Source organism: Schistocerca gregaria, chromosome 1, assembly GCF_023897955.1.
Source record: "Schistocerca gregaria isolate iqSchGreg1 chromosome 1, iqSchGreg1.2, whole genome shotgun sequence".
Lineage (NCBI taxonomy): Eukaryota > Metazoa > Arthropoda > Insecta > Orthoptera > Acrididae > Schistocerca > Schistocerca gregaria.
In genome coordinates, this window is record NC_064920.1 from 852,631,763 (window position 1) to 852,658,978 (window position 27,216).

The 27,216-nt window shown below is 35.2% G+C and overlaps 1 protein-coding gene across 1 annotated transcript in view; it reads right to left on the reverse strand.

The window, feature by feature from the left end:
• LOC126278029 (putative leucine-rich repeat-containing protein DDB_G0290503) overlaps positions 1–27,216 on the reverse strand; it is a 567,177-nt gene that overhangs the window by 382,335 nt on the left and 157,626 nt on the right. Inside the window, exon 3 of the mRNA XM_049977802.1 lies at positions 19,121–19,234. Within this exon, the coding sequence (XP_049833759.1) occupies positions 19,121–19,234 (114 nt within the window). The remainder of the gene's footprint in view (positions 1–19,120; positions 19,235–27,216) is intronic.

Here is a 27,216-nt window from a genome sequence, read left to right on the forward strand (position 1 = left end):
ACATACACAAGAAAAGAAATACTCCACAACTGAACTGGTCTTTTTTAAAAGGACATACATCATTACATTGGCTACATAATTTTCTACAGCAGTTCATATATAATGAGTGTAGATCTATGATTTGTGTTTAAAAAGGCACCTGTGACTCATTTAGCTGGAGTCTGAAATCACATTTTGTTTTAAATGGGCATAAGTCACTGACATGGTGCCCTTTTGAAATTGAACAGTTTGCAATGGTCTGGTGAGTGCAAACATTCACGAGATAAAAAAGGGATCAAGTACTTTATAAGTTTATCATGAAGGGACTGGTAGAATGGGTTCCAATGAAGTCTGTTCCTTTTTATTTGATTATCTGAAGTTTATCTCCAAAAATATCACAGAGCTTTGACTTCTGTCTGAAAATTCCATGTGACACAACAAGAACCAAATGCTCTCTAGATTGCTACTGTGACTGACAGATTGTGAATGTTTCAAACTTATTCAACAGTATTTTCCAGTGAGAGGACACAGCATTTTACCATGCAATAAAGGCTTTGGTATTGATTTAAATAAATTTTAACAGAATGACATTATATTCACTTCTCATAAAATAAGACAAAACATTCTGTTAAGTATGCAAAATGTAGAAAGTTTAGAGTTACAGAAGTTGATATATTTGACATTTTGGATTTTAAAGGATGGTGGATAAAATATTATAAGACAACAACAATTTCTAAAAAACAAGCAACAAGCCAAGATGTGGCACATATAACTTTTCAACTGAGTTACTTTTCTAGAATTGTGCCCTTTTAAGAAAGACAAATTCAACTTTATTATTGATAACAAATTACTGGAAACAGTATCTAATATAACGTATCTAGGAGTAACTTTCAAGATTGATTTTAAGTGGAAAGGCCACATAGTACAGACAGTAGGAAAAGCAGATGCTAGTCTGAGATTCATGGGAAGAATCTTAAGGAAATGTAGTTCGTAGTAGTACAACCAATTCCTGAGTATTGTTCAGTAGTCTGGGATCCTTACCAGATAGCACTGCTAGAAGAGGTAGAGAAGATGCAGTGAACAACAGCACAACATTGTCATGGGATTGTTTAGTCAGTGCAAGAACATTATAGTGGCAAACATTATAAGAGAGGCAATGCACATCAGAAAGGTTTACTACTGAAATTTTGACAGAGTACATTCTGGGAAGAGTCAGACAACAGATTATTTCCTCCCACATAGATCTTAAGAAATCACCACAATGAGAAAATTAGAGGCAGTACAGAGGTTTACAGATGATCATTCCTACTATGTGCCATTCATGAGAGGAACAGGGAAGGAAGGATCACTTAGTGGTACCAGAAGTACCCTCTGATACACATCATTAGGTAGATTGTAGAGTGTGGTGTAGACATAGATATGATACATTTGAGCCTTTGTGATGGTAATACCATTTTCCTTGTTTATAATTATCGTAACCATTTTGTCAATTACAACAAAATCCAAAATAGATTCAAAGCTTTTGATCTTATTCTTTCACTTTGAGTAAATAAATTATAACACATTAAAATGGACCATAATTACATTAATTTTCATTTTATAGTTCTTATTAAGCACAAACCAAAATGAACATAATTATTCAAAATGATGGGAGTTTATTTCAAAGGCAGAAAACTGTTATTTATTATTCAGCAGAAGCTTGTCCAAAATTTGATGTATTTATTTAATTAGAAAGCTTTTCTGAAAACCCAAGTGCACCAAGAATGTAAAACTAATTTCATTTTGTAATGGAACTGCACAATAGCTCATCTTTATCTATACTTATAGGTACAGATGAAAAAGAGTTACTTGATGGACTTTAAAAATTTACTAACTGGCTCACAAACATGGCATTGCCAGGTAGTCATTTTGCCAATTTTCTATTAATGCAATAAATAAATAAATAAATAAATCTAGATAATTTCTGTATGTTCGTTGCAGCTGCTTCACATGTCTACTACATGATTTTTTAGACGTGTCTATGGGAACATCTATTCACACCTCTATAGATGGTGACCAGTTTTGTCTATGGCAGTTTGCACTTCACACTTGAAAGCTGTCCAAAGCGCTATCGGCATCAGGGGTTTCCTTAAATTAACTCAACTGTGGGAGTGCTTTAGCAGTAAACAATAAATGAATTAAAACTTCATGGGTGATGAATTTTTCATTTATAATCCTGAATGTAGCTGTATTTTTAATGCATCATATTTCATGAACTATGAGTCATATAATGATATATTTTTTTAGTAAATGGAGTTAATAGGAAAAAAGTAACAAATTTAAACATCATGTACAATGCGGTAGTTTTTCATATGTTTATGATGTCATACCTCTTGAACTACGTATGATACCATGACGTAATTTTGTAAGTAGTTTGTTATATACATTAATAGCGTCTGTAAAAACTTACTGTGAATACAATTGGTAGCATAGAAGCAATAAATTTAAATGTCATGCAAGATGCATGAGTTTTTCACAATTCTCATGTGTTTTTCATTATGGAGTACAAACAAATTCAAAACTGAACAAATAAAATTAATAAGGCAAAAGTGGGAAATGAAGCCATCTTTGAACAAAATTATTATTTAACATTCTGTATTGTTTTAAGAATGTGAATAATGTGAGTTTATTATTTATATTACTTCATTATTTTTCTTAAACTGGATTTATTTCAGAATTTGTTTATTTAACATTATTTTCATTTATTACTGTTAGTTACAAACTTTAAAAACAATTTAAAGTATGGTTATCAATAAATACATCATCTGTCATTGACAAAAGTGTGAAACAATAGGCAGAACACAAAGCAGAGCCAGTAAACCATAAATAAACTATTCAGCAACAGACGAATTTTGAACACTAGATGAAGAAAAAAACTGATTTTTAAAGGCTATCCTGTAGCTGAAACAGTGAAAACTTGGGATCTGAGTTTTCTGTAACTCATAGCTCTATAGATGGTGACCAGTTTTGTCTATGGCAGTTTGCACTTCACAATTTAAAGCTGTCAAAAGTGCTGTCAGGCACCAGGGATTTCCTTAAATTTTCAGCATTGCATACAGGAAGTTGCTTAACATCTTAATCATGCATAAATTATCCTGTGCCGGTTATGTTATTCAAATTTCTAATCAATGGTAGATTGATTGATGGGAGAATTGGTAAAAAGATTTTTGTCAAAAATCAGAGTGTAATTCCGAAGACTATGCCATTATTGAAAATTATGTAGACTCACGAAAAGTGCTGGTACTAATGAAAAATTTCGGAATGATAATCTTTTAATTTCATTGATGGAAGGCACAACTGCATAGTCCTTGAAAGTAAGTTTGTGTGTTTTTGATCTGCCAGTAGGCTTTAAAGAAAAAGTGAATGTGGGATTTAAAACTGACATTGTGTTTTATTATAGAAAATGTAATGGCAGAACTGTGTGTCAGTTTGATATTTGACATTGAAATGGAAAAGGTATGACAGGTTTTACTACTGAACAGACTGAAGAAACCTCCAGACAAAGTAATGTCTCAAAAAAAAACAGTAAACAAAAATTACTGAATATTCAAATGACTTTCACTATATTCTGGTAATGAAATTTGAACATTTCCTTATTCTTTTGCTTTGCACTTTATAGATAGGTTACTCTTACTGACAAAACAGTTACTGATCATTTAATATTGCAGAATAGATTATGACAGAACTTATGTTGAATCATGGTTACTAAATAGTTTCACCTTTCATTATCCTTAGTGTTGATGGCTTTGAGTACTGCTACATACTTTTGTCTTTGTTATCTTTAGCAGTTTATGAATCAGTAATAGAGACACTTGTTTTGAAAGGGGGAATATGTATTTCACTGTTTTGTGAGGACATATACTCTTGAATGGAGTAACAATGAGCATACTTATTTTTTGTCCATGTTGGTTAAAAAAAATTATACACACAAACTTTTCTCTGTTCTCAGAAACTGCTATATAATTTTGAAGATAGAACTAAAAGAAAGTGTTAACATGAAATTAGACTTATCAATGCATTGTGTTTCTGTATTACTTGGGCTTAGAGAGTTTATCTGACTGAACACTGTATTTTTGGGAAGTAATTATGCTCCTGTCAGTAAAATTTCACACATCTGATGAGTACTATGCTGATTTAAAATAAAGCAATCAACAGTTTTTGGCTGCAAATATTTTTTTAATGATTTAGTGTTAGATATTTTCAGCTAGCCTGTCCTTCCACATTTGAACCTGGTGCTGGAGTTCAGGGTGAGCTTGGTCAGCAAGTACCACATCATCTGCATAAAGAAGGGTCCAGGAATATGAAGTCTGTATGTCAGATGTTGCCATATCCATGCAAAGGATGAATAGAAATGGTGAAAGGGCAGAACCCTGATGAACACCCACAGTGATATCGGAGGGCAGAGAAATTAAAGCAGGACTAAGAACAACACTAGTGGAATTATGGTACAAAAGTTGCACCTAGCTTATACAGGGTGTTACAAAAAGGTACGGCCAAACTTTCAGGAAACATTCTTTACACACAAAGAAAGAAAATATGTTATGTGGACATGTGTCCGGAAATGCTTACTTTCCATGTTAGTGCTCATTTTATTACTTCTCTTCAAATCACATTAATCATGGAATGGAAACACACAGCAACAGAACGTACCAGTGTGACTTCAAACACTTTTTTATAGGAAATGTTCAAAATGTCCTCCATTAGCGAGAATACATTCAAACACCCTCCGTCACATGGAATCCCTGATGCGCTGATGCAGCCCTGGAGAATGGCGTATTGTATCACAGCCGTCCACAATACGAGCACGAAGAGTCTCTGTGCCCGCATCTCGTGCTCGTGCGGTAGCATTCTTGTTTCCCACGCACGGGTTCCCGGGTTCGATTCCCGGCGGGGTCATGGATTTTCTCTGCCTCGTGATGGCTGGGTGTTGTGTGATGTTCTTAAGTTAGTTAGGTTTAAGTAGTTCTAAGTTCTAGCGGATTGATGACCATAGATGTTAAGTCCCATAGTGCTCAGAGCCATTTGAAGAGTCTCTGCATTTGGTACCGGGGTTGCGTAGACAAGAGCTTTCAAATGCCCCCATAAATGAAAGCCAAGAGGGTTGAGGTAAGGAGACTGTGGAGACCATAGAATTAGTCCGCTCTCTAGCAATCCATCGGTCACCGAATCTGTTGCTGAGAAGCGTATGAACACTTCGACTGAAATGTGCAGGAGCTCCATCGTGCATTAACCACATGTTGTGTCGTACTTGTAAAGGCACATGTTCTAGCAGCACAGGTAGACTATCCTGTATGAAATCATGATAACGTGCTCCATTGAGCGTAGGTGGAAGAACGAAACTAAAATGGGCTCTAACATGGAAATTAAGTGCTTCCGGACACATGTCCACATAAAATCTTTTCTTTATTTGTGTGTGAGGAATGTTTCCTGAAAGTTTGGCTGTACCTTTTTGTAACACCCTGTATTCTCTTCAGGGACACCATGGCAGCAAAGATCTTTATAGATCTTTAAACATTTACTTGATAGTTGACTCAGAAGGATTGTCTATGTAACACCAAAACAGTGTGGATTTGTTACGGCATGCAGCACCATCAATGCTATTCATGTCACATGGCTTTTGATGGAAAAATAGGAAGAGTCTACACATGGCATTTCTAGATCTACAGAAGGCTTTCAATCATATCCCATCTGATCTCATTTGGCAAGCTCTTTGGTCTCCTGGAACTGAAGTGATACAAAAAACAAAACAAAAAAACAAAAAATGTGTGTAGTGAGAAATTTCTATGACATTGTTATTAGCCATAAAAACTAACAGTCTGTATTTTCTGTTTGCATGTATCACAATGGGGAGCATGTAAAGCAAAAATGCACAAATTGAGGAGGTGCAACAAAGGTAGGACAGCCAGTCAAGTTGCTTGCATGGTTACCCTTGATAGCGCCTCTTTTGATGTAGATAGGAACGTTTTCCTCATTATTCCCTTCCTTGAATTTCATGGTGGGAAATTTACAGGAATTTTTCAGTGTGACGCACATTGTCAGTAAAACATAAAGAATTGTGACACAGTAGTTTACGTATCATAATAGATGCAAAACACATTTTGGCATCACATAAATTACAATTATCAAGTGTAATAATTAGCATATGAAATTTTAACATTTTTAGTGAAATTTTTATTTTTACATATTCATACAACCCCTCTTCATGAACCATGGACCTTGCCATTGGTGGGGAGGCTTGCGTGCCTCAGCGATACAGATGGCCGTACCGTAGGTGCAACCACAACGGAGGGGTATCTGTTGAGAGGCCAGACAAACATGTGGTTCCTGAAGAGGGGCAGAAGCCTTTTCAGTAGTTGCAGGGGCAACAGTCTGGATGATTGACTTGCAACATTAACCAAAACGGCCTTGCTGTCCTGGTACTGCGAACGGCTGAAAGCAAGGGGAAACTACAGACGTAATTTTTCCCGAGGGCATGCAGCTTTACTGTATGATTAAATGATGATCGCGTCCTTTTGGGTAAAATATTCTGGAGGTAAAATAGTCCCCCATTTGGATCTCAGGGCGGGGACTACTCAGGAGGACGTCGTTATCAGGAGAAAGAAAACTCGCATTCTACGGATGGGAGCATGGAATGTCAGATCCCTTAATCAGGCAGGTAGGTTAGAAAATTTAAAAAGGAAAATGGATAGGTTAAAGTTAGATATAGTGGGAATTAGTGAAGTTCGGTGGCAGGAGGAACAATACTTTTGGTCAGGTGAATACAGGGTTATAAATACAAAATCAAATAGGGGTAATGCAGGAGTAGGTTTAATAATGAATAAAAAATAGGAGTGCGGGTAAGCTACTACAAACAGCATAGTGAACGCATTATTGTGGCCAAGATAGACACAAAGCCCATGCCTACTACTGTAGTACAAGTTTATATGCCAACTAGCTCTGCAGATGATGAAGAAATTGATGAAATGTATGATGAGATAAAAGAAATTATTCAGGTTGAAGGGAGACGAAAATTTAATAGTCATGGGTGACAGGAATTCGTCAGTGGGAAAAGGGAGAGAAGGAAACATAGTAGGTTATTGTGGATTGGGGCTAAGAAATGAAAGAGGAAGCCGTCTGGTAGAATTTAGCACAGAGCATAACTTAATCATAGCTAACACTTGGTTCAAGAATCATAAAAAAAAGGCTGTATACATGGAAGAATCCTGGAGATACTAAAAGGTATCAGATAGATTATATAATGGTAAGACAGAGATTTAGGAATCAGGTTTTAAATTTTAGGACATTTCCAGGGGCAGATGTGGACTCTGACCACAATCTATTGGTTATGACCTGTAGATTAAAACTGAAGAAACTGCAAAAAAGGTGGGAACTTAAGGACATGGGATCTGGATAAGCTGAAAGAACCAGAGGTTGTACAGAGTTTCAAGGAGAGCATAAGGGAACAATTGACAGCAATGGGGGAAAGAAACACAGTAGAAGAAGAATGGGTAGCACTGAGGGATGAAATAGTGAAGGCAGCAGAGAATAAAGTAGGTAAAAAGACGAGGGCTGCTAGAAATCCTTGGGTAACAGAAGAAATATTGAATTTAATTGATGAAAGGTGGAAGGAGTATATAGAAGGTTTATACAAGGGCGATGTGCTTCAGGACAATATTATGGAAATGGAAGAGGATGTAGATGAAGACAAAATGGGAGGTAAGATACTGCGTGAAGAGTTTGACAGACCACTGAAAGACCTGAGTCGAAACAAGGCCCTGGGAGTAGACAACATTCCATTAGAACTACTGACGGCCTTGGGAGAGCCAGTCATGACAAAACTCTACCAGCTGGTGAGCAAGATGTATGAGACAGGTGAAATACCCTCAGAGTTGAAGAAGAATATAATAATTCCAATCCCAAAGAAAGCAGTTGCTGACAGATGTGAAAATTACCGAACTATCAGTTTAATAAGTCGCAGCTGCAAAATACTAACGCGAATTCTTTACAGACAAATGGAAAAACTGGTAGATGCGGACCTCAGGGAGGATCAGTTTGGATTCCGTAGAAATGTTGGAACACGTGAGGCAATACTGACCTTATGACTTATCTTAGAAGAAAGATTAAGAAAAGGCAAACCTACGTTTCTAGCATTTGTAGACTTAGAGAAAGCTTTTGACAATGTTTACTGGAATACTCTCTTTCAAATTCTGAAGGTGGCAGGGGTAAAATACAGGGAGCGAAAGGCTATTTACAATTTGTACAGAAACCAAATGGCAGTTATTAGAGTCGAGGGGCATGAAAGGAAAGCAGTGGTTGGGAAAGGAGTGAGACAGGGTTGTAGCCTCTCCCTGATGTTATTCAATCTGTATATTGAGCAAGCAGTAAAGGAAACAAAAGAAAAATTTGGAGTAGGTATTAAAATTCATGTAGAAGAAGTAAAAACTTTGAGGTTCGCTGATGACATTGTAATTCTGTCAGAGACAGCAAAGGACTTGAAGAGCAGTTGAACGGAATGGACAGTGTCTTGAAAAGAGGATATAAGATAAACATCAACAAAAGCAAAACGAGGACAATGGAATGTAGTCAAATTAAATCGGGTGATGCTGAGGGAATTAGATTAGGAAATGAGTCACTTAAAGTAGTAAAGAAATTTTGCTATATAGGAAGTAAAATAACTGATGATGGTTGAAGTAGAGGATATAAAATGTAGACTGGTAATGGCAAGGAAAGCGTTTCTGAAGAAGAGAAATTTGTTAACATCGAATATAGATTTATGTATCAGGAAGTCGCTTCTGAAAGTATTTGTTTGGAGTGTAGCCATGTATGGAAGTGAAACATGGACGATAACTAGTTTGGATAAGAAGAGAATAGAAGTTTTCGAAATGTGGTGCTACAGAAGAATGCTGAAGATTAGATGGGTAGATCACGTAACTAATGAGGAGGTATTGAACAGGATTGGGGAGAAGAGAAGTTTGTGGCACAACTTGACTAGAAGAAGAGATCAGTTGGTAGGACATGTTTTGAGGCATCAAGGGATCACAAATTTAGCATTGGAGGGCAGCGTGGAGGGTAAAAATCGTAGAGGGAGTCCAAGAGATGAATACACTAAGCAGGTTCAGAAGGATGTAGGTTGCAGTAGGTACTGGGAGATGAAGCGGCTTGCACAGGATAGAGTAGCATGGAGAGCTGCATCAAACCAGTCTCAGGACTGAAGACAACAACAACAACATATTCATACAACATGGCAGAAAAATGTATGTCCATTGTTGATAGCAACAGTGAAAATACAATCAGCCAAGATGGCACAGAATTGCAAGATCCAATGATTGAAGTTCAGGCATCATGCAGCCCTACTAGAGAAGGTTTAAGTAGGTCAGAGATGAGTGTTACAGGTGTGACAAATGATAGCAATGCTCCACAGCAGAATAACTTTGATGATACAATGTTTACAGTTGAAGAGACAATATCATGCATCTCCCACAGCCAGATACTGCTCATGAATGAAACATTGGACAGTGATACAAATATGAATCATGACAACACATTACAAACACCACTTGTTCACAACACTAACTTTAACTTGGGAAGTATGGATGACAGCAACCACAGTAGTACAACTGAAGCACTTCTATGGCAGTTATTACCTAAGATGAACATGAAATTTGAAAATACTAACATCAATCTCAGTGATATGAAACCAATATGAACAACAATTTCAGTAGTCTGCAGCTCGTGGTCGTGCGGTAGCGTTCTCGCTTCCTGCACCCAGGTTCCCGGGTTCGATTCCCAGTGGGGTCAGGGATCTTCTCTGCCTCGTGATGACTGGGTGTTGTGTGATGTCCTTAGGTTAGTTAGGTTTATGTAGTTCTAAGTTCTAGGGGACTGATGACCATAGATGTTAAGTCCCATAGTGCTCAGAGCCATTTGAACCATTTTTGAACAAATTCAGTGATATGAAACCAGATCTGAATACCAAAATTGATAATTTGATATACAATGTGAACACCATCACTCAAGACCTAAACATAATGAAACAAGAGCAAAAACGAGTAGTCAAGGATTAGCAAGACATGCTATCACAGAAATTTAATAACTTAGTCAAAAATTTTCACACTGAAATGGACAGAAAATTGAATGACATGAAAAAACAAGTTAAGGATGAAGTACTGAATTACATTCTGAAGTTATCAGTAACATTATGGAGTTAAAACAGAAGGTCGATTCTTTTAATGACCATCATGATCTAGTGGAGCAACAGATAAAGAAAAATCACAAATGCAAACTCAAAAAGTGTAACCACACAAATCCAGTGGTGTTCAACAGCAATAAAGGTAACCACTGTCATTAACAAACTAAATAAAAGAGTATGGAAGTGTACCTCTAGCTGTAGAAGAGCTTACTTTAAGGGTAGCAACGTTAGAAGTTGATTCAGCGTGTACTAAGACGGAGAGAGATAAGGTCAATGAAAATCTAAGTGATATCATTATTCAAGCAGAAGCAAGTATATTAGTTAAGGGTAATACCACTGCAGAGAAGTTAGTAACAGATTGTACGTTGTACACACATGTAGTAAAAAAAGCTAATCAGAAAAAAGGAAATGAAATAGTGAACAAGGTAAACACATAAACATTAACCTATAAGCCACAGAAAATGTGATCTGCAATCTTTTAGAAGAAAATACTACCAATCTCAAAATATGCACATAAATAATACACAGGCTACAGTGGGCAAACCACAACCTGTTGGTATTTATCCACAAATTATCACTAGTCTCACAGCAGGTACCAGTGACAGTTGTAGTGAGCAAAATGTAAACGTACCCCCAACTCCAATACCTGAGCAACTACCAATTAGTATTACAGATAACTACAATAACAACATAAATATGACTGAAAATACCACGTGTCTGTCAACTATTTTTGTAGACAAAGGTTTGGTGAGACATCAGCAGTTTCCCATGTTCACTACCAAAGGTAAAAGAATGAATCCAGTAGAATTTATCAGTCCTTTTCATCATCTATTTCCATGCAGCTGGACAGAAGAACAGAAAATCAGATTTGTCATGGGATGTATGCAAAGTGACATTCTTTTATGGGCAATTGAAGTATCCAAACGTTGCAGCACTTATATAAAATTTTAAGGAGCTTTTTCCTGAACAAATACTGGTCTGGCACAGTGCAAGAAAGACTCCAGGATGAACTCAATATCACAGGCAGACATGTTAAAAATTTTGAAAAGTCATTTACCATCACAAATTAGAGAAAAATTAGTCACAATACCAGAGTAAGGCACTGAATACTTTCTGTCAGTGCTTGATTCTATTGGCTTAATCTATGAGGAAAGACTTGTATGCAAGAAAGCAACAGAAAACCAGGCACAACAACAACATACTTATGCAAATCAATCAGTAAAATGTGATCTAAACACACAGCAATAATGATACACACAAAAGCAGAGTTACATACCCAGAGGTAATGAGTATGGTAATGGGAACAGAAAAAAACAAATTATTTAAAAGACATTTTCAAAACAACAGAAGTAATATCAATGCACAAGCAAATTACAGTCCACCTTCACAGGGCCCTATGCCAAACATGAACAGAAACAGCCAGCTGCAGCAGTGGCCAACACCAACAATGCCATGCCTTATGCTGTACTGCAGCCAACCTTATGACAGCAAAATAATGGCACAGCAGCCAACGACACAAATTGGCGATGTACCCACACAGTGAAACTAACTGAAATTACTCCAGGTAATGAATTACATCACTCTACACCATTGGAAAAAACCAGTCATAAACAAGCCCCAAGCTACTGACTTCTCTGGGAGTGAGGGCAAAGCAAAACTAAAAACATGTTTCATAACATTTGACAAACCAGGTGACATTAAGGATGATCTGTATCAGCTTTAGTTAGATACAGTGAATAATATCCAGGAAGAACAAGTACAAGCAATCATTCACATGAAAATATTTAATATTGACACACAGTTAATTTTAGATACAGGTTCAACTGTCACCCAAATGTCAAATGCATTTTTCTGTGAATTGAAGAAGAGGGACAAATTCCTAAATTTCCTGTCCAAAATTGCAAGGGGCAAACTGCTACAGGCAGTAAGACTAAATTGGGTAAGCATCAGGCACGTATTTCACTACAAATTGAACATTTTATAGTGAAGTGCAATTTTCTTATAATTGAGAAACTTATAGTTAATTGTCTTATTGGCATGGACACATTTAGAGCATACAATACACAGATTGACATAGGTAATGGTAAATGCCAATTTTATGTAAAGGATCAGGTTTTTTCTAGTGATTTAGTCATAAGACTTAATGAAAGTAACAAAAACAAATGAGAGTCAAATGTAATAGTACAATATTCCTTCCCAAGTGTACATTTCACAAACAAATTTGATACTGAACAAGAATCAAACACTAAGGTTAGTTACGAAATGGTAAAGCAGAAACTAAGTGAATGACAGATACAAAATGAAATGCAATGACAACTACATTCTAACTTGTTATTTAAGTATGCAGATGTTTTCAGTAAGGAGCCAGGAGTAACCAAAGACTATGAATATAAATTTGAAGTCTATCCACATGAATGTGTATTGCCATATCCTACTCCATGGGCAAAATGAGAGGCAGGAAGGAAAGAGATCAATAACATGATTAGATGGGGAATTATACAACCTTGATTTTCACCCTATTGTAGTCCTTTATCACCAGTACATAAACCAGATGGGTCTGTAGCTCTCAAAGACAGAGATGTCAATAAGATTTTAGTACCAGTACGCATAAGACCAGACAACTTGGATGAACAGCTTCTAAAGTTTTACAACACAAAATATTTCAGTTTACTTGATCTCAAGGGGTTTTACTGGCAAATAAAGCTCCACAAAGGAAATTAAAAATATACAGCATTTGTTTGTGGTGGCAGAAGTTATAAATTCTGTGTTCTATCTTTTGGGCTGAACATTAGCACAGGTGTGTTTATATCTGCACCGGACAACATTTTGGGACCAGAACTGCTTAGCAAAGTTACTGTTTATGTAGAAAACATGCTAATAGCCATACCCACTTGATTAGAACATATCAAACTGATTGAACAGGCACTTGAACAATTTGCAGATTACAGAGTAATGGCCAATTTTAAAACATCAATTTTTGGTAGGCGAAAAGTCAAATTTTTAGGACAGATTGGGTCAGAATAAGGTATATTACCTGATCAAAAAAACTTAATGTCATACACAATTGTCCAGCTCCAAGGAATAAAAAACAACTAAAAGCTTTTATAGGACTAGCATCCTTTTATTGTAAACTTGTACCACAGCAACTGATAACCAGTAATGCATTATTCAATTTGTTACAAAAAAATAGGCCTTGGTTATCAGATGATAAGTGTCAGGAGGACTTAAATAACATTAAGTAGGCAATGCGAACATTCTTAGCCACCCTGACATGTCCAAGGATTTTTGTCTATGCACACATGCCTCATCTCAAGGGCTGGGGCCATGTTTGTTCCAGATGCGAGAAGAAGGAGGTAAAGAAGTACCCAAGGTCATCAGTTGTGCTAGTTGCACATTATCAGAATTGGAAATATCTTACTCTGTGTCAGAATTGGAAAGCTTAGCTGTAGTACAGATATTTAAAAAGTTTGAATATTTTTTATGGGGTAAGTATACCAAAGTTTACTGTGACCACCACGCACTGTCATTTCTTTTAACGTGAGGACTATTACACCATACATTTGCAAGGTGGTGTCTATACTTACAAGAATTCAATTTTGAGACCATTTATATTAAAGGAAGTCACAATGTTTTGCAGATGCCTTGTCTATGTTTAGAAGAATTTAGTGCATTAACAGTGAAAGATGCAGAAATCAAAACGTTAATAATGCAAGGTACAACGCAACAATCTTATTACCATAAGTTTTGTAAGCAAAGCAAAAATTATACAACAGCAAGTTCCCAGATGGAGTAAAGTCATGCAAAATTTAAGGCAAGATGAGGGTGGAAATGTAAGTAAATGGTAGCAGGAGTACAAGGACATGAAAAATCTGATCAATGGTATGTGTGTCTTCCGAAGATAATATCAATGAATTTATAAGACACACACATGAAATATGAGGACATTATAGAGAAGGCAAATATGCTGAAAAAATGGAGCACTTTGTTATTTTCCAGATTTAAGAAGGCAAGTATTAAGAAACTGAGCAATATGTCAAAACTTGAAACAGACCAAAGTGTCAAAATAGTTGTATTTTTAATTTTAGTTATGTCATGTTCTGTAGATCATTTTTCCGATTATTTTATTGATATGATATGGAACAAGTCAGATTACAAGATATATACACACACATGAATAGTGCTAATAGTAATATCACTGAAATTTTTAGTTCTACACATGCAACTATATTTAGAGATACTTTTTTAATTCTTTTTGCCATTTCTGAAACAGAAACTCATCCATGGGGTAGAAGGAGTTGTCCAAAAGAAATAATTTTAAGCTAGATTTAAAACTTGATCTGCTACCTGCCAGACACTTTATGTTGTTGGGCAAATGATCAAAGATTTTTGTTGCTGAATAATGCACTCCTTTTTGAGCAACTGACAGCCTCAATGATGGCTAGGAAAGATCATTTTTCCCTCTATTGCTGTACATTTGAACAACACTTTTCTTCATGAATTGCGATTGATTATTTGTAATGAATTTCATTAGCGAATATATGTACTCTGATGGTGCAGTTAAAATACCTAACTCCCTGAAAAGGTGCCTACATGACATCCTTGTGTAAACACCTCTAATTATTCTCACTGCTCTCTTTTGTGCAATCAATACTTTATGTCTAAGCAGTGAGTTACCCCAGGAAACTATTCCATAAGACATTATTGAGCGGAAATATGCAAATTAAGTTAGGGAGCTCATCTGTTTATTACCAAGACTAGCAATTATACAAAGTAAAAATGAAGCTGAACTTAATTGTTTAAGAAGCACAGTAATATGCTTCTTCCAGTTCAAGTTGTCATCAATGTGAACACTCAAAAATTTGGAGAAATCTACCCTGTTAACTGAGCCCTGTTCATAACCTTCATCAATTGTCAGTACGAATCTATTCGGTGTGCAGAACTGGATATAGTGAGTTTTCTCAAAATTAAGAGAGAGTCCATTTTCTGAGAACCATATTATAATTCATTGAAAGACATCATTAACAACATCTTCAGCTGGTTTTTCTGGAATGGGATTTATTATAACACTCATGTCATCTGCAAAAAGTACTAGTTCTGCTTGCTGAACATTGAGTGAGAGGTCATTCACATGAATAAGGAACTGCAGAGGACCTAAAATTGAACCTCATGGAACTCTCTCTGTGATAACTCTCCACTAGAATTAACCACCCTCCCAACATTACTTGGGCTATTCAGCACTAAGCTACATCCATTACTCACAAAAAAAACCTTCTAGTTAAAGCATCCCTGGACATAGCTGGTCCATATCCAAGAAGAAGAGTAGGAGTAGGATATGTAGTATCAAAATGTATGCCATTAAAAAAGTAACAGCCACAAAAACCAGTCTGTATGAGAAGAATAGGTAACCCAAAGGAACTACTAACTGATAATGCTTCATATATCATTGGACAAAAGTTGAAACAATTTATGACCTCAGAGGGCATAAAACATGTACAAGTAAGATTTTTTCACCCAGAAGCTCTAACTTTCTAAAGACTTAAAGTGTGGGTTATATTGGTTTATTACCCCAAACCACCTTCCATTTCTTTATGATGCTGAAACACTTTTGACTTCTTCTCTATCGAATAATGCTAGGTGCAGTAATTATTAGAGTCTTTATACTTATTAAATAAGTAAATATACAAACTTTACTTCTCTAACAAAGAGATACAGGGGCTGGCCAGTACTTACCTCAGTACAGTACAGCTGATAGATACACAAAACAGAACAGAAAATTTACGTATCCTTGCTTTCAGAACTTTGTTCCTTCGTCAGGGAGGAGAGAGGGGAAAAAAGGGAAAGAAGGGAAAGAGGATTCAGTTACTCACAAACCAGGTTATGAAGCAACAGGGGAAAGGTAAACAGGGAGGCATGGATGTCAGAAGGAAGTCAAAGATATTCCACTGTAAGTACTGTGCCAGCTGCAAACCAAAGAGGATGTATACAGAAGTAAAGATATATATATATATATATATATATATATATATATATATATATATATATATATATATATTGAAAACAAAGATTCCAAGACTTACCAAGCGGGAAAGCGCCGGCAGACAGGCACATGAACAAAACACACAAACACACACACAGAATTACGAGCTTTCGCAACTGGCAGTTGCTTCGTCAGGAAAGAGGGAAGGAGAGGGAAAAATGAAAGGATGTGGGTTTTAAGGGAGAGGGTAAGGAGTCATTCCAATCCCGGGAGCGGAAAGACTTCACTTAGGGGAAAAAAAGGACAGGTGTACACTCGCACACACACACATATCCATCCGCACATACACAGACACAAGCAGACATATTTAAAGGCCTAGCTAGGTGGAACTTTTGCAGTGAACAGTATCATGAAGAGGAATATATTACAACCTGCCCCGTTGCACATTTAAGCCAATTTAGTCAGATGACACATTTGTTCAAATTGGAGACAGCTCAATTGTCAAAGCAGAAAGCATTGGATCAACTGAGGTACATATTCCTAAGATAAAGGCAAAGAGTACGGGCAGAGATCAAATAAAATAGAAAGAAACCTCCACATGGGAAAAATATATTAAAAACAAAGATCCAAGACTTACCAAGCGGGAAAGCGCCGGCAGACAGGCACAATGAACAAAACACACAAACACACACACAGAATTACTAGCTTTCGCAACCGATGGTTGCTTCTTCAGGAACACTCCTTGTTGACAATGAAAGTGCTACTCTTTGCCTTTAAATATGTCTGCTTGTGTCTGTGTATGTGCGGATGGATATGTGTGTGAGTGTGTGTGTGTGTGTGTGTGTGTGTGTGTGTGTGTGTGTGCGAGTGTACACCTGTCCTTTTTTCTTTCCCCTAAGGGAAGTCTTTCCGCTCCCGGGATTGGAATGACTCCTTACCCTCTCCCTTAAAACCCACATCCTTTCGTCTTTCCCTCTCCTTCCTGAAGAAGCAACCATCGGTTGCGAAAGCTAGTAATTCTGTGTGTGTGTTTGTGTGTTTTGTAAATCCAGATAAATGTGTTTTTGATGCTTTAAAAGATGACACTAATGTTTGCCTGGCACTTTATATGGATGATGGCTTATTTGTAAGTCTACAAAAATAATGGAAAATGTTTTGACAGCACTGGGGTCAATGTTTGAAATTGGTGTGGGCAACGGAAAATACTTCTGTGGATTGGAAATTGAATAAAGCCCTTCTACAAAAGAAATATGTTTAGGTCAGCAAAGATACACCATTTGTATATTTCAGAAGTTCAACACAGATGATTCAAAACTGAACTCCACTCCTTTTGATGTTGGAACCATGTTGCACAGTAGGCAGTCTCCTGCAAACCAACATGAGGTAAAGGAGATGGAAAGCAAACCTTATCAGCAGGCAGTGGACAGCTTAATGTTTACAGCAACTGTCTCATGGCCAGGCATCATGTTTGCTGTGAGCATGGTAAGTATGTTTTTAAATGATCTGGGTGTCAATCATTGGCATGCTGTTAAAGGGATTATGAAGTATCTACATGGTGCTGGGGACCTGACTATAAGGTATAAAGCTGACTCTGTTGGACTGGTGGTCTACCCAGATGCTGACTTTGCTGGTGACTGTAACACTCATTAGTCAACGACAGGCTGTGTGAGCTTGTTATCAGGTGGGCATATGACATGGTATTCACGTAGGCAGAAATATGTTAGTCGACCAACAACTGAGGCAGAATATATAGCAGCTTTAGTTGCTGCTGCTGAGGTTGTCTGGTTGCATGATTTTCTCAGTGAACTTGGTTTTCAGTAAGGCAAACCAACAACACTCCCTGTTGACAATGAAAGTGCTATTTGTCTGATTAAAAACACATAACATCACAAACATACCAAGCACATTAACATTAAATACCATTATAAATGAAAACCTGTTTAAAATAAAAAGTTTGAAGTTTATAATGATTATTCTGATAAATGGCTGGCAGACTTATTCACAAAATCTTTAACTAGAAACAGATTCATATCAAACATAAAAGCTCTGTGAATGATCTCAAAACAAACTCAGTGACAGAAGAGTGGGAGTGTTGACAGCAGCGAGCTTGTTGTATTGAGGTTTTCTTTTTTCTGTGTGCCACTATGTTCCTTGATGTTATAAAATAATAATAATAATAATAATAATTATTATTATTATTATTATTTTTGAGTTAGTTGTAGTGTAACTTTTGGTTGCAATAAAGAAAGGAACAATAAGTTAATTTTACTCTAATTTACTGATTTTTCTCTGTGACTTTCTACCAAAACATAATTAAAGACATCATCAACTAGCATTTTGTAACACCAGAGCATTGAAACAAGTCTGACTAGTTAAAAGCAGATTTGAATGAACATGGAGTGGGGTGAAATTAAAAATGAAGACAGATGTCGAAAAATATTTCTTTCAAACACAAAAAGTATTCAGCACTAAAATGTCTAGTGCAATGTGATAAATTTTGTATATTTTTTAAGTTTTACAAAAAGACTTAAAATTCTGTGCCAATTTTATTTGGTGAGACCATGCCCAAAAATCTTAAAACTAAATAGTAAAGAAAATGTGACTACTTTTATGGTATTCAGTTCTTTGTTCTTATCATATCCAGTGAATAACTATTTTCACCAGACTTTCATTATACCATTTTGAAATACTGTGAAAGTAGTGTGCAATAGCCTGAAAAAGAATTCTTTAAAAAGTTAGTGAAGTTTTATTCTTTTACATGTGTCATCTATTTGGTGAGTTATGAGTTATTTGCTTTACTCCTAAATTATTTATCTTCAGCCAAAGCTTTCCATGCCTTACTTAGAAACTCTTATATATCTTACTTAAAATTAAAAAAATAAACTCAGTATTATGCAACTAATATCAATAACCTTTTTTTTTTTTTTTTTAAAAAAAAAAAAGAGATAGGAACTTACATTTTTCAGTTTGTTGTTTTCTTCTTGCAACCCTGTTAAGTGACTTAGTTCTGCCTCTTGGTCTTTAAGCCTCTGTTGCATAGCTTCAAGCTCTGTATTCAGAGACTCCATTTGCTGCAAATTAAATACAACTGGTTACAAGAACACAACAAATTCTGCAAAACTTTGTGGACAATATGGTTGAATTGAATTCCCTGCAACTGAAATATTAATAACATAAAATTTGTCAGTGGGACAGAAAGATAGCTATAAATTGTACTCACCAGAAAAAAATAAAAGTACTAAAATAAATGCTCTCCTTTTACAGAATACAGCTACAGTCACTGACAGTTCTTTGGCAATATAAAGTTTTTAACCTCTATATCATGCATTATAGAACTTTATGCTGGGAAATGTATCATAATGTGGGGGTAACATTTATTACTTTGACATCAAACATTTCCCAAAAAGATTAGTACCTTTAATCAAATTTAGCCTGTCTGTTTTGCCCATGCCAGATATCACAAATATCCAGCTGTTCACTGAACAGACCATTACAGTTCATACATTTATTTAAGACTACAGTGATAAAATTTTTCCCTGTAAAAATATTAAAAATGGGCTATAACTTCCCACAACAATACAAAATTTTAAATTTGTCATCCTGGTGTTATTCAGCTCAGCACTAGGCAGATTTTTTTTTTGTTAGCACTCAAATGGCATAATGTCCCAAAGCAAGAAAATTTTCACCTCTTTAATGTTCGAGCAGGTACAACTGTGTATAAAGTGTACCAATTGCAAAAAACTTTTTCATGCACAGTTCCATTGTTGTTTTACAATAACAAGCCTCTACCTATTCCTCCATTACTGTTTCAGCTAGCACAGTGAGAAGTTGTGTGTCATAGGTTCATGTGAGAATCAGTAATATAAAATAAACTGTGAGTGTGTCATCTTAGTTTACAAAGTACGCCACTTGCCTCGTCATGTAAGTAATTTTTCCTTCACTTTTATTTCATTCCTTTTTAATTGAATCAAAAGATAACACATAAGAAGTGGGTATATCACTGTGCAGGGCAGATCAAAGCAGACAGACAATGAGCTTGGTTGGTTACTCAATGAGGATCCAGAGTGCAACTCTGTACCAGACAACAAAAATGATGATGACTCTGAAGAAGAGGTATTTATCACACAAAGAGACCATGATTCAAATTCTGATCATGTTCATGAGTCAGATACTGGCTGTGAAGAACCACTTTTCACTGGTGGTATGTTTATTGGGAGGGACAAAAAGAGTAACTGGAATAAAATATGCCCTAATGTTACTTCAAAAAGGAAGAATATTGTGAAAATATTCACTGGGCTTACACATATTGCCAGAGGGGTCACAAGTAAAACGGAGGCTTTATAGACAATACTTAGCCTGGAACCAACTGAAGAAGTTGTAAAATACATGAACATATACATTCCATCTAAGAAAGAATGCGTACAATATTCCAGAGAAAGGAACACTAAGGAAACTACAAGGTGTGAAATGACATTGTTTGGATTGCTGTATCTCATTGGGACTAAGAAAACAAACCACACAAATTTCATTGAATTGTGGACAGCAGAAGGTACTGGTATGGAGATTATGAGAGCAAATATGCAACTTTCCTCATGAAATGCAAAGCTCAATGTGTTGAAAGATATTGCTGCAGTAAGGCAAATATTGGATGCCTTTGTAGTTAACGGCAAAAATGCTTGTGGTGTAGGACAATTTGTGAGAATAGATGAAAAGTTGCAAGCTTTCTGGAGTCACTGTTCTTTTGTTCAGTATATACCAAACAAATCAGCGAAGTACAGGATAAAGATTTTTGTTTTAACAGGTGCTAAAACATTGTCCACTAGCAATACTGAAGTATATTGTGGAAACCAACCTAAAGGACCATACAATATTTCTAATTCTCTCTTTACTCACACTGAAGGCTCAGGAAGAAACATCACAATGAATAATTGGTACACTAGCTATTCCTTAGCCAACCCCCTTTCGAAAAAGTAACTAACCTGCAACAGCAAATTGAGAAAAAACGTCCATGAATCCCACTAGAATTTTTAGATGTGAAATGTAGGACTATCCATTCCTCTTTATTTGGTTTTCAAATGATATGACACTAGTTTCATATGTGCTGAAACAAAACAAGGCAATTATCTTACTTTCAACTATGCATGATTTTGTAACCATTGACAAAGTTACAGGTAAACGAGAGATATTTTTGGATTACAATACAACAAAGGGAAGAGACAACACCATTGATCAACTGGAAGGTATGTATTTGATCACAGGGGTGACAAGAAGATGGCCATTGGTTGTATTCTATGCTCTAATGGATATAGCAAGACTCGATTCTCAAATAGTTTTTCATGCAAATGAGTCTAATCCAAAAAAAGAGAAGAATTGTCTTGAAAGATTTAGCAGTCTCTCATGAAGTCTCAACTAGTGGAAAGACCTAATATTCCTTCACTTCCTGCCAACATTGCAACTTTTCTCATGAAATGCAAAGCTCAATATGTTGAAAGAACAGAGAAGCCTACCAGCAAGAAAAGAGGTTTGGTGTGTGACATGTGTATGAGCAAGAAACACATCTACTACCATAAGGTGTAACTCATTCCACAGCTGTTTTTGCAAAGGTCACATAAAAACAGTGCATACATGTGAAAAGTGTAAAGCATTTCCCAAATATGAGCAAGATAATTAACTGTGTAAATGGAAGGAACTTTGTGATAACTGATACTTCTTCTTCATAATATAAAACCTTCGTTCTTATTTGTTAATATAGAAATTATAATGGTACAGCCATTCATACAAATACAAGTAATACTTGTAAGAGTGGTTGAGGGGGGGGGGGGGGGGGGGGGTAGGGGAGCATGTATAATGGTAGAGCCTCCCCCTAGATTCATCTGAAATGCCAGATACCACCCTTTTTTATGCATCCAGGTGGTTTCTGGATGATTCAGTGCTTGCTGGAGACTTTTGTGTGTGTTTTGGATGCATTATTCAGTCCATTTTGCCAAAATACAGTTTATTATTCGTAAACATGTATGGAATAGTCTGGAAGGACGTATCTTATCATAATTGTCTATGGATTGCTATCATTAACAAAATTATGAACAGGTTCCAAATCAAAAACCTAGTTGAGAAGTTGAAGTAAGATATTTAGTAACAAATGTTAAGAGGCTGTGGAAATGTTGGCACTACTGGTTGGCACCTCTAATTACCTTAATTACATATGATTGTTGGGTTGACACAGAGAACCCCCTTATCTTGAGAAATGGCTTAAAAATTATTACCAAGTGATATATTTTCATTTGTTATCTATTTTTATATCCTCCTCCATAATTAATATCCTTTGTAATTATATTTATAATTAACTCTCCAATAGTTTACAAGACACAACTTTCCGATTTTCAGAATTTAAGGCCTTATTTGTAAATTTTATGGATAAAGCAAGAGATTTGTACTGTCATTGAACGTGAGTAACCAAATCCAAACGGTAATTAATTAGGTAACCAACATAATACAAGAGACATTATCATAATTTAAGTTCATATTGATTTTTTATATTTAAAACTACAGATAATGATAAAAAATTTATGTAATATGATATTATATTTCATACCGTATTTGGCTGTAACATCAGTTTCTTTACATTTTGTAAATTTTAATTGTAACATCAAAACTGTACAAAATTAATAATGGTTTATTTTGAAATTTATTGTTAAAATTCTATATAAAGCGATGCAGTGAGACTGCAAGTTAGTTGTTGAGTTTTTGTTTTGTCAGTCAGAGAAAGAGATTCTTTCATCAAATGAACTCCAGGCCAAGTTAACTTAATTTAAGTAATGTTCAAGGATAAAGCATCCTTATACAATGAAAGAATGTTTTTATTCATATGAGGTTAAAAAAGTGTTGTACTAGATTGATATGTCATATGTGGCAATAGAATGATATGAAAGTTTCTTATTTGTTTAATTAAATAGTAAATTAGCTATGTAATATAAGTTTCTTGTATTGTTGTTTAAATAAACTAAAATTAAACTATGATTTAGCTCACACACATTTCTCTTGGTAGTAAAATGACAGCTTTTACTATACATGTATAAAGTACACTACACACCCACTCATGTTACAAAAATTGTTTGGTCTGCTCGAGGGTTAATGTTTTGAGCTTTCAATGCTCAGTTTTTAGTGATATTATGTTAGCAGCTTTGGGGTTACATCTGTATGTAACTAAATAAATGAAATTTATGTTTTGTTAGATGATAGCTGAACAAATTTAACAGCTGTCAATAGAATTACATTGTCTCAGTGTCACAAATAACCACATTAAGTTATTTCAAATGACAGTACTGACCAGTTAGCACTCAAAGTAGACATTAACAGTCATAAATGTAATGAAATATATGTAAAAACTGTTAATATATAGTTGTGAGATTATACATAGAAGGAAAAAAAGACTTTAAAATGACTTTTATAGATACAGATGACTTAAACGGTGTCTTGTGAGTACAGATCACCAGGTAACAAGATTATCCTCTTCGGGGAAAAAAATTAACTTACTTGAAGTGAATATCAAGAGAAATATATGGGTACTTCAGCACTATCTGCACAATACAACTTGGTTCTATTATGGGAGCTAATAAATTGGTGGAAAAGTGCCAAGCTATTTTGTGAATATTGCAGTGATATGCAAAAAGGATCAAAAATAAGAGAATGTTTTTAAGAACTGTCAATACAGTACAACACTATGACAACAAAATTCACCTGCAAGAGTGAGTTTTCAAAGTCAGGCAGTTATTTACAACATCATTACTAATTCTCATTGTTGGTGACATGAAAACTGTATGGATTAGCTTCAACCATATGAGGGACAACATATTACCATAGCAAAAGTTTACATTATGGAATAGCCAAATTCAGCAAAATAATCACATAATTATTTTTATTATTTTTTTATTATTATGGCTGGATGAACATGTAAGTGCAAAAAACATGTAGAAATGCTTAACAAAAAATTAAGCAACTGCTGTAATGTATTAAGAATGCTTAAAGATTGTTGCAATGCTGAAACAGTGCTAAGTTCCTATTACACCTACATGCATAGTCTGCTAAGGTATCACAATTATTCTAGGAAAATAGCTCCTTTGCAAAGCAGTCTTCTAAACTTCAAAAGAAAGCTCCTCAATTAATAAGGGATGTTGCTTACAGAGAACCATGTAGAGGCATTTTTAAGGAAAAAATCGTGACCCTATTATCTATATTTACATTTGAAAGTATAGGTTTCATTTAGAGCCATAGAGAGTTTTTAGTGCTGAACAGTGAGATCCACAATTATCAGACAAGGAACAGGGATGACTATCATAGCAATGTACACAGAAAATCAATATATCAGGACAGGACAGTGCAGTTTACGAACAAAAAATTCTCTACCGTTAACATGAAAGAATAGCAAATATTAATAGATTTAAAAAAGAACTAAAAAAATCTACTAATAAAGAACAGCTTCTACAGTATTACTGAATATCTGAAATAATGTCCATATTCTCATGTTCTCCCCAAACAAAAATTCTTAATTATCGAAGTATTCCTAGATAAAACTAAACTCTTTTCACTAATATACACATCGTCTCACTATGTACCTATCTTTTGTGCCACATATATGGATACGAAATAAACTTACTATGACCATTTAACTAAAAAATATAATGCTTTAGTGAAATCGACCAAGATGTTTCAGTAACTTTTCAGAAGTATATCTGTTTTCTCTATATATCTGTACAAAATTTTATTTTATTTTGCCTAACTAAGTAGAAAACTGTTTATGTTATTACAACCATTAGGATGTGCTGCTAAAAATGCAAGTAGCCTTGATGAAATAATATGTTATATGTAACTTAATTTTGTACAAGAATGTAAATACGTAAAATTTTATACTGTTTTTTTACATTGACAAGACCAGTACAAAAAATGTGATAAAATGGGCGCTAACATTATAAATAAAAGTAAATAATGAGATGCAACTATGAGGTACATGTTGTTCAAGTGAAAGTATCTCATTATTGTGGACAGCTGATATACTTTTTCACGAGTAATAATGCAATATCTGAATCAAACAAATTGCCCAAAGCAGTAAGGATCATCAGTGAACAAATATTAGCATTGTTAAACAATATTAAGTAGATACCATTGAACTGAGACTCTGCAAACACAGAATTTACATAAAAAGTTTGATGTATTATGAGTACATTTAAAAATCAATTTAATGTAGCAGTTCTCAAGGTAAAGAAACAGGAAAAGCTGCAGAACTGAGTACAGTTGATTATCAGTGAAATATTAGAATTGCAAAGGAAGCAGCATGAACTGAGATGCATAGGGAATGCTGAAAAGCATAAAGCATTATAATAGGAATACAGGAAAATAATCATGGAAGAAATAGCAATACTATTTAACATTACTATAACAAACTCTAAAGACAAGATAGAAACAGACTAGAGTGTAATTAATGATGAGAGAGAGGAAGAAGATGGATCAAACAAGGAAACATGGACCACATCAAAGCATCAGACAATTAATTAGATTCAGATGGCAGAGATATAACAAACAAACTGAATAATAATTATAAAAATATAGTAGAACTCATAAATCTGGACATAAATATCCCCAAAAAGAAGTGTAGTATGGTATAAAAAAATTATAAAGTGTCATGTTCTAGAAATCAGACACAAAGATTAACTGAGAAAAAGTACAAAGAAAATAAAGGCAAAGAAATCATCTGCTGATAGTGAAATATAAAATCACATAATGCAGCAAGTAAGTGGAAAAATAATCATACAGTTACTGTGCATAGCAAACAACTCTTTCAGATATGGAATTTTTCAGATAAACTGATGGTAAGCAGTATTATGGCAATGTACAAGAAGGGGGAGATGATGACCACCTTTTGAAATGTATCAAATGAAAGCAGATACCAATCAGAAACCAAAGCAATCAAATACAAATTGTACAGGGTTTGACAATGGGACATCTGCTGTCTCATCTGTTTGCAAATGATTTAGTTGTTGAAAAGAAGGAAAAGAAAATATTTTATACAGATGAGATGCTTAAAATAGTAGCATACCTTCACCAAACATCATAGCCTAATAACTCATGCATAACTGGTTATAAACATGGAGGACGTGGGTTTAGTGTCAGACGAAGCAAGGCTAGAAGAAATAGAAAACCACTACATTCTTAGGTATCATAGTCAGTAATGAAATGAAAACAACATATCAATTCAGGCTGTATGAAACTCCACTCTATCACATTCATGATGAAGCAGCTTTTGCAAGAGACATAGAAGCAGCTTTTGTACATTGTATAGCATAGATATTTTGAACCATTCCACCAGTACTGTGTAACAATGTGAGGAAACTATAATTTTAAAATCAATATAAAGAAAATCATTATAGTTTAGTGGGGATTAAAAATTCTAATGTACACATACATAACATGGGGAGGAAGAACAATATCTTTTTCTCTTGCTCTTTTCTATTTTATTTTGTATTCAATCAGCAATTATTAATCAATCTCCATTATATCACCCCCCCTCCCCCATTCATGCCAGAATTCACTTGACAATCCTTGAAAAAGGATCTCATTACATGGATATTTGGTTACTATGAAGTTTGCCCTAAAACAGACATGAAAGTATCTATGTGAAAATTCTTTTTAAAAATTTGAAGGCTCTCCACAGGGAAAATAACTTTGCAGTGTCAAATTAAATTCATGTAAATTGTCCTTTGTAAAAGAAATGGTACTAGAGAGTTTAATGAAAACATTTACTTCTAAGGAAACAAGTGATGTAGGATGTTTTCTGTTTTCGACATGTCCCACTGTTGTTGTTGTTGTGGTCTTCAGTCCTGAGACTGGTTTGATGCAGCTCTCCATGATACTCTATTCTGTGAAAGCTTCTTCATTACCCAGTACTTACTGCAACCTCCATCCTTCTGAATCTGCTTAGTGTATTCATCTCTTGGTCTCCCTGTATGTTTTTTACCCTCCATGCTGCCCTCCAATGATAAATTTGTAATCCCCTGATGCC